General features: G+C 34.9%; 1 protein-coding gene and 1 long non-coding RNA gene across 6 annotated transcripts in view; both read right to left on the bottom strand.

Moving 5' to 3' along the window:
• The window catches only part of LOC111396348, a 12,643-nt gene extending 10,904 nt beyond the window's left edge, over window positions 1–1,739 (bottom strand). Inside the window, exon 1 of the long non-coding RNA XR_002702990.1 lies at window positions 880–1,739. This is a non-coding gene — a long non-coding RNA (uncharacterized LOC111396348). The remainder of the gene's footprint in view (window positions 1–879) is intronic.
• A 105-nt stretch (window positions 1,740–1,844) lies between these two features.
• On the bottom strand, window positions 1,845–5,464 carry LOC111396347. Of its 5 annotated transcripts, XM_023022760.1 has the most exons (6): window positions 5,284–5,464; window positions 4,347–4,547; window positions 4,108–4,245; window positions 3,935–4,017; window positions 2,103–2,174; window positions 1,845–1,972 (listed from the first exon to the last, which is right to left on the bottom strand). In XM_023022760.1, the coding sequence occupies exons 2-6, from the start codon at window positions 4,509–4,511 to the stop codon at window positions 1,960–1,962; spliced, it is 471 nt and encodes a 156-aa protein (XP_022878528.1). In that variant the 5' UTR covers window positions 4,512–4,547; window positions 5,284–5,464; the 3' UTR covers window positions 1,845–1,959. The 5 variants fall into 5 exon arrangements, with proteins under 5 accessions (XP_022878528.1, XP_022878527.1, XP_022878532.1 ...); XM_023022759.1 differs by lacking the exon at window positions 5,284–5,464 and having other exon boundaries at window positions 4,347–5,039; XM_023022764.1 differs by lacking the exons at window positions 1,845–1,972; window positions 5,284–5,464 and having other exon boundaries at window positions 3,893–4,017; window positions 4,347–5,039.
• Window positions 5,465–8,992: the final 3,528 nt, after the last annotated feature.

Genomic DNA, 8,992 nt, shown 5'->3' with positions numbered 1-8,992 from the left:
CGTCCCACCGGGCGTGCCAAATTGTTTCGCGCGTGTTAATTCGCTAACAATTAAAGAGGATCGGACGATTGTGTAAGGGACGAAACCTCTTGAGACAATGTCCCAAAAAGGGGTGTTCCTTTTATTGGCGATGAACTTTACAATTGGAAACGGAAAACAACGTGCCTCCAAGGGGCGCAAGCACACGAGTTACAGAAAAGGAAGTGTTTAAGTCTAAAAGCTAAAGGAATGAAAATTACATATTCTCTGTTCGAGAGTTTTGGATTCGGTCCTTTGCTTCTAAGTTCTTTCTCCCTTTTATACTTCATAGGCGATCCCTTTGTGATTAACTGCTCTAAAAAACTGCTTGATCGCCCTATAACTACCCACTTTCTTTGTAGTGGCCATTTTGTCATGAAACTGTCCTTTTAACTGCTGCCATTATCTTGCATCGTTCAACGGTTTTCGATTGAACCCCTTGAGTCGTGGAACGTGGTAAGGTTACTTTAGCAACTGCCTCAATAACTGCATTTCTTGATAATCATAATGCGTTATATTTGTTGATACCTTGGGCGACTTGAAGATTTGGGCGAGACTCCGGGCGACCGTATGCCACTCTATTCGTTCAGACTCTGAGCGACTTGCAAACTTGGGCAATGACGTTACCGCACTATTGGGCCCCTTATTTGGGCCTTCACCTTGATTCGTTCAATTGGATTTCGTTCTTTGGGCTATCTGATTTGGGGATCCTCCAATTGGGCTTTACTCTCTGGGCTGTTCGATTTGGGCTGGATTTTTATGTGTCAACAGTAATTATATATACATAGAGAGAGAGAGAGAGAGAGAGAGAGAGAGAGAGAGAGAGACTAGTATTCTCGCATATGTTACTCAAATTAGTACCTATGGTTCCTCTGCACTACTTTACTCTTCATGGCTGCTAAATTTTTGACCTTTCGGCTAAAGAAAAGAGTAGGAAATCACAGGGCTGGACTTGGAGCGATTTCTTTTAATGACGAAAAATTACCAGGAGAGAGTCTTGATGAAAACTGTTTCCAGCATGTTATTAAGATTAAAATACTGCAAAATTTTACTGCAGGAAGCACAAGAGATAGGAGAATGCTGAAGTTGTGACTACTTATGATGCACGAACACTTGCGAGGTCAATGTGTCTGTCTCCAACACGTGTCATGCCGTATCGTGTCCAACCTCGACAGTCAGACACTACTCGAGAACATGTAGCCAATACATGCCCTTGTCCAATTTGTTATATAATTTTTAAATTATCAACACTAAAAGGATACTTTAGAGACATCCCTAAGTAAGTTTTCGATATGCCATGTGGCCGTGTCCTATATAAAAATAAAGATACTGTATATAAATTTTAAATTTCAAAGAATTCAAAATCGACTTGTTTCCAATGCGTCATGTCCTACCTTTCCAATAGTTAGGCCCCATTTGAACCACATTAATAGAAGAATGAGAATGAAAAATATAGTCGTTATGGACCCCACACAAAGATGGAAAGTCAAATATGTTGGCTTGATATGATGGATAACGATCATATTTTTCATTTTAATGAACAAATAATGGGAAACAAACAGGGGCTTAAATGTTGCTGTCCGTGCATGTGTCTGTGCAACTTAGGTAACTATGAATCTTTAGATTGCATTTTATGTGATAGACAACAAATGCAGGCAGGCACATGTACAAACAGAAACAAATTTGACAAAGTCAGATTGTGAATCAAACATAAATTTTGGTTTGACTTGCCACTGATTGATGCAGGCTCTTTTTCTCTTTCAGCTTTGTCCTCTCCGCCCCCCCCCCCCCCCCCACACACACACACACACACACGCGTTATGACATGAAATCCATGGTTCAAGAAATAAGTACATACACCACGTTATAGATTTGAGGTACCTGTTGAGGAATTCTAGCTTTGCCTTCTTCATCAGCCTACTTTTTGTGTTGCAAATGTTACTAGCATTTACACCTGCATAAGATTAAGTTACAGCGTAAGAGAATCAGATTAACATATTCACAATGGAATATTTCATGCATTTTTTTTAAATTTATTTGCGTGAGTCAATTGAATCTCATGAAGATCATAATGAAATAAGTACCTCCATAGAAGGTTCTTTTCCTGCTTGAAGGTGGAATCTTCGTGCACACCTGAACTTGTTAGCTTTGTTTCCCTACAGAGCAAACTAGTGAGTATGTTCAAGTTTGGGCCAACAAGCCTTCATATATTTTATATATAGGCGTAACTTTTAGATATGAAAATTCAAACCGAAATGCCATATCTTGTGATGCAGTATAGCAATATGCTAATTATTTATTCTTACAAGAAAAACAATTTCACTAAGTATCGTTTAATACTATTTGAGGTTAACACGCCTCGAATCCCGCCTCACATGAGGCTTTCATAAATCTCCTTGAATCTCGCACCTTTAGTGCATTATGAGGCTTACGCCTTGGCTAGACTAAGGTGTTAGCCCGTTTATCTTATATTTTTAGGACACTTAACTATTGGCCTTCGCAAGTGGAGGTACAATATCTTGGTACCCGATCAAGCCTTTTTAAACATTGTCACTATGGACACAGTTTCACCATATGTATATCTACAGGATATATTTTCTCATTAAACAAGAATAAACTAGAAGTGAACACTGAATCGAAGTCATGGGAGAAGCTTCTTAAGATGAAAAGGCTACAAATAGTGACATGACATCCGACTACAAAAAAAGCTAAGAAACTTTGGATTTTACAGGAGATGACATCCTTCATACTGTAGAAAGTCAATTTGAATGGATATTTCATCTGACTAGAGCATTGTATACCCATAAAATTCAAAATGACAACAAGACCAAGTAACTGTATTGAATGTTCAGCAAGTTAAGAAACATCATACAAACTAAGTAAGAGAGGAGGCCTCCACACAACTGTATGGTCATTCCATCTGACCTTAAGATCATATATTCAAGTTTCAGAAACAGTCTTCTTGATTGTAGGGGTAAGGTTGCGACCATCTACCTTTCCAGAGCAATAGCAGGACCCTTATGATTGCTAAGTCCCTCTTTTTAGAGAAGCAAGATAACCATGGCTCAGATAAGGTTATGGATGTAGTATGTAAAGAAGAAATGGAAGAGAGGATAACGATCATACATGGAATGGCAAAGGTATCATACATAGAAGGCAAATTTTGAAAAAGAAATAATTACAATGGCTTACAAACAATTAACGAAGACAGGGTAAATTAAAGGAGCAAAGTACTATAATAAACATTAACAATCTGTATGGCTATAGGAAGAGGAAGCAGGAAAATAATGGGTAATGAGGTAAAAGAAAATCATATTCTATGTTTATTCTTGGAGAAAATGATCCTAGACCTTGTAAAAGGAAAGGCAAGGAAAGGATAGAAAAGGATACATACAAGAGACCTTGATAATACAAGACTTTATTGAGATGAGTCGTGATTAAGTAATTTTAGTTTTAATATACATCATAATCAGCTAAAATATCCACCCTTGTGATCTCAGCAAAATCAGCCTTCAGCAATTTGTGGCCATTAGCGTGTGCGATTGGCAGCACATTGTTAATCTGGTCAGAAGTAGTAGTCTACTCAGCTTTATTTCTGGTGACTAGCCCATAAAATTATAACTCAACCTCTATAACACTTCACTGAATCGAAATTCAATCACAGATTCTTAAAGAATCTCCCAATGAAAACGAGATTTTAAAGAGGAGAAACACTTCTGCATGCATTAACACACTCCAGCAGGACACTACAGTATTATTTTAGTCAAATAGAACACATGTTACACTTCCAATACAACACCAGAAAGTTACACACTTTACAAAGAATGATAATCACCAAATTACATTAAAGAAACACACAAACAAATGAAGAGACCTGCGACCTGTCAGTCAATATCCATAACAAATAAATATGTACTTTCTAGCATCTTCTTTTTGAAATAGCAGCCTTAATCGATCAATTGATTTTTGTTGTGCCTCTTCCATGTCTTTTGACTTTGCCTGCAGTTTAGCAACATTAGGTTAAATATAACACCAAAATGGGGGTACCTCACTAATACAGATGGAAAAAGGTGGGAAAATGGAAATCACCTTGAATAATTGTTTCCATTTAAAGGTTACTTTTTTCTTTCTCATCCTTTCAATCACAACATTGGTGTTTTGAGCTCCAAATTGGCGTTCGTAAAATTTCTTCCATAATTTATCTATTACTGAGCTAAGATCTGTACCCTGCAGTAACACAGAAAGATATTCATTATTCAACTTAATATTCAATTGTAAACCAAGATTTTATATTTCAAAATGGAAAAAAAGAAGTACAAATGTCTTACTTCTGCACAATTCTTGATGTGCACCAACTGATCAAGAGTACAGTGGGGTAAAATGCGCTCTAAAAGATGAAAGTCTGTTTCCCCAACATCTCCCAGATACCTAACATTATCTATGGCCACCTGAACACATAAGTCAACTAATGACGGAACTCTCTGCTTCCTCATTGTAATTCTGTAGCGTGTCCCGATATGCGTTTGAGCCTTTGTAGAACCATGATAACGGGCATTATAAAAGAGGGACAACAGAATCAGCGTATGAAATCTTTGTGACACTACAAAAATCAATCAGAAAGTCTCTTGCATAAAGATTGTTAGCAGTTTCTCTTTCTATTACAGGCTTCTGAAACGCATATGTGCATCAACAAGCATGGCCATATTTGTTGAGCATTTCAGATGCAGACGAAGATAACTCTCTTTATCGTCATTGCAATTCTTGGTATAGTGTTACTGTGTTGTGTTACGAAGTGGCTTTATGAAATGAAAACGAAAAAAAGGAACCAGAAGAATCAACCAGATGCTCCACAGCATAAAGCTCTGTAATAATTTCTATTTCTGCTGCATTTTTCCAAGTAGTTTAACTACAGTTCAGCATATATTCATATCATTTTTTAGATGCCATATTCAGCAACTGTATCCTATTAAATATCACTTCAATTTCTACCCCTATAGCACACGAAAGGAAGATAAACATAGTTTAAATTCTTTAATTCTTCAAAAAAGTAAGGGGTATAGCACCAAATCCACAAGATCACGGAACTTTATTACTGTATACAATTCACCTGCACAAACTCACGAATTAATCAATCTCCACAAAATCTCAAGAACTTCAACATGATCTCAAAGTCAAAACTCAGACCACCCAAGAATTCCATTCCAACAAATAAATTATATCACCCTATGTCATATCAACTAGTCCCGCAATAATTAAGGAGCTCACCTGGACTGATCGGATAGGGACACCGAGGACACGACGAAACAGGAAAAAGCGGACTTTATTTATACATACATCATATGCATCTTTGTAATTTATACAAATCTATATAAAATAGGATCCTGAAACAAACTTTAATTTTGCACCAAACTGGGATGATAAGTAATCACTTGTTCCACGGCCTATTAGGATAAAATTTTTGGATTTAATTATAATTGTTATTAAAGTTGTAAATTTAATTCTAGTTATAATTGAAGTTTTCGGAGTAACCATGTAATTAAATATAAATTAATTAGATTTAGACTTTAGTCGAAACTCTTATTTAAATTTCAATGGGAACTCCTGTATGGACTGTAATTGGAGTTGTCAATTATCATTATATATGGAATGAAACTTTTTTATCATTATAAATAAAAATTAGATGGAACAAAGAAGTCCTATAAAACAATAACACAATACAATAATTCTTCTATAAGTATTTGAATTTAAAGAGAGAGAAGGAGAGTGTGTTGTATAGTCTAGATTTTGAAGAACACCATAAGAAAATTTGGAAGATTTGAAACATCAAGTTCTTAAAATTAAAAGTTGGAATCTTCTATGGATACAAATTTACACAAAGTAATCAGCTAGTAAAATATGCATAATTATAATACTCATTAATTTTCATTATTAATGAACTGAATCGGATAATGTTTTTTCAGTATTCTGTTCTATCACTAAAGATAAATTATTTCCATATAGAAGTAATTCTTAAACAATAAGGATTAATCCCAGGATCAAGAAAGGTTGAGAGTCCTAATCGGAATTAGTCCCTTCTTTTGCAATAAATTCTCTGCTTTTAATCTTTAATGTTGATAATGCAGGAAAACTACATGCAGCTGCCTCTTGAATTCTCGTGGTCTCGCTATTCTCGTCCACGTTCTTCGACTCGTCCTATACAAGCTAGGGAAGAAACTGAGAGATCCCTCGTTTCAGCTGATAACACCGTTGTATCTGATGAGATAGTTGCTCCTCGTCCTATACAAGTAAGCAGAGACACTCAGAGAGGCTTGAGGCATTCAGATCAGACAGGGATTGGTTCAGATAATGATGATGCCATATTTGATGAATTTTTCCTGATGCTAAGAGGGCTTAGTAGAGAAATGAATTTCTCAGAAGAAACTAATTCAGATGATGACACTGTCATGTTTGATGAATTTGCTGATGAGATGGGAGAGCTCGATTGGTATGGCAGTAGTTCTCGTACTGGTTTCTCAGAAGAAACAATTCGACGCCACTTGAAAACAAGAATTTTGTTAACGTCAAAGTGAAGAATGCCATCGATGAAGGTCCCGAAGTTTGTGTAGTATGTCAATGTGAATATGAAGAAAATGAGAAAGTGGCAAGTCTTGTTTGTGGACATGAATATCATGTTGATTGCATAAAGAAGTGGCTGTCTCAAGATACTTTTTGTCCCATCTGTAAAGCCAAAGCGCTCTAGACGCAGAAACGGGTGCTCAAGGACAAATTCACTGGAAATTCCACGGATTAAATTTTTGTTAATTTTTCTTTAGTATTTATGCTTTTTCTTGTGTTCGGTCGACAATATTTATATAATACTATTGTTTAATAAAATTTTCGGTATTTGAAGTTGCTTCTTTTTAAATTTCTTCAGATCAAAGTTTATCTACATGGTCTCACTAAGAAGTAAGAATTATGTATCTATCAATATCAATAATTCAGGTATACTTAAAAGTAAATTATGAAACAATTTTGCTTCAGTTACATCAAGAAAAATAAGTTATTGAAGAAAAATACAATTTTATATCTGTAAATAATAAATACGAATAGACAAAAAAAAAAATTATATAGAGTTATTGCATTATAAATCTTCTCCTACATTAGCTGATACAAGCTTATATAATCACGGGTAAATTTATCAGATGTCACTAAACTTTAATTTGTGTCAAATGAATCAATCAACTTCAATTTAGTTTTAAATGTCACCGTCCGATCAAATTCTATCGCCTATTATCTTTTATACTAACAAACATTACTTGATTGGCAATGTAGCATAACTCATATATCCTCCTAATCAATACGCAACAGTCGACACCATAAAAATAAATTTAAAAAATGAATGTTATGTAAATATTAGATTAGAAGGTAAAAATTTTAACGATTTTATGTCGTGGGTTAGTAGTAAGTTGTCATGTCACACATAAATATGGGGAAGATTTGTTGTGGAATGACTGCAACTAATTATTTTCATCAATTTTGACCCATGTTTGGACTTCGTTATTAAAAAAAAATACATTTTTTCAAATTCATTTTCAACCATACATTCTTCCATAAAATAATATTCCTCATTTATTAACCAAACATTTAAAAACAAAAAAAAAATCACTATTTCAAAACACATTTTCTCCAAAAATTAAATTTAAATGGAACCCAAACAGGGGCTCGGTTACTTCAGGTGACAAAAGTGATGAAATTTAAAATTAAAATTTTGTGATGCAGATCAGTTATATATTTTTTCCCGTATGTGAAACCATTTAGCGTTCTGTTTTATCACTATATCTTGCCAAATTTAAGACTTCCGATCAGAAACTATTTTCCATATAAAAGAACTCCTTTGAAAGGATTCCACATAGTATGTCAATGTGAATACGAAGAAAATGAGGATGTGGGAAGTCCTGTGTGTGGACATGAATGCCATGTTGATTGCATAAAGAAGTGGCTCTCTTGAAAAACATTTTGCCCCATCTGCAAAGCCAAAGCATTCCCAATGCAAAAAGACAATGCAAGAAATGGGCACTAAAGTTCAAATTCGCTGGAGATTTTACGGATTACTCGTACTGAAATTTTTGCTATTAATTCTTGAGGACTTAATACTTTTTCTTGTGTTTGGTCGAGAAACATGTCCATATCTGATGTTGTTTCATGAAATTTTCAATATTGACATCGCTCCCTCCCTTATAAGCTACGGGGACTTTCTCCTTCGTCCTATATATATTACTCTTTTTCTCTCTGTGTTCGAAGATTTAACTCTCGTTTGGCTCCCATTAAATTAAAATTCATTTTTCTCTTTTTATTTTCAATCACACAATCTTCCATAAAATATTATTATACATAAATCGAAAACTTTTCCTTCTTTCTCAACCACTCATTTTTCAAAAAAATACTATTTTACCCTTTTTAATTTAAAAAATGGGAGCCAAACGAGGGCTTAGTGTTATTTCTATCAAAAATTAAGATATTATGAAAATAAAAGCATACACAAAAAATGTATAATTCAGGGAATTCAAGTGTTAAGCTGTAGAGTGACATTGCAGATCTAGCCACAACATTACAAGGACAAAGGATTGTTAAATTTCTGCAGATCATCTAGTAACCAAAGCATGATTCTGCACATGCTATTTATACTAAAATCTCAGTTATTCAATTCATTATTCGGTACATGGTACAATGCAGTTCCTTTATCATACAATTTATCAATTCAACAAAAGAAAATTTTGAATAGCAAGTGAAAAGTAACCCACTAGACATGCAGAGAAATACTAAGCGAACTTGATAGTAAAGATGTTACGATTGGAAGGGAGATGGGAATTTCCAGCGTGAGCTAAATAAAGAAAAGCTTGAAACCAAACTCCCCCTACTCAGAAAACATGGCATGAGGTATAGCTAGAACACTCAGTGTATTGAGGACAGGCAAGTAGACCAAGCACCAGATGCA

This window comes from Olea europaea, chromosome 6 (assembly GCF_002742605.1).
Source record: "Olea europaea var. sylvestris chromosome 6, O_europaea_v1, whole genome shotgun sequence".
NCBI classification, from domain to species: Eukaryota; Viridiplantae; Streptophyta; class Magnoliopsida; order Lamiales; family Oleaceae; genus Olea; species Olea europaea.
Note: the sequence above shows the minus strand (reverse complement) of the source record. Positions and strands in the feature narration are given on the sequence as shown.

Excerpts from the sequence above, each read along its gene's own strand:
- LOC111396347 (XM_023022760.1), bottom strand. The coding sequence starts at position 4,511 with ATGAGGAAGCAGAGAGTTCCGTCATTAGTTGACTTATGTGTTCAGGTG. Across the intron at positions 4,246-4,346 it reads ACATCAAGAATTGTGCAGAA|GGTACAGATCTTAGCTCAGT; the intron begins GTAAGACATTTG and ends GTGTTACTGCAG. Across the intron at positions 2,175-3,934 it reads CAAAAAGAAGATGCTAGAAA|GGAAACAAAGCTAACAAGTT; the intron begins GTACATATTTAT and ends TTTGCTCTGTAG.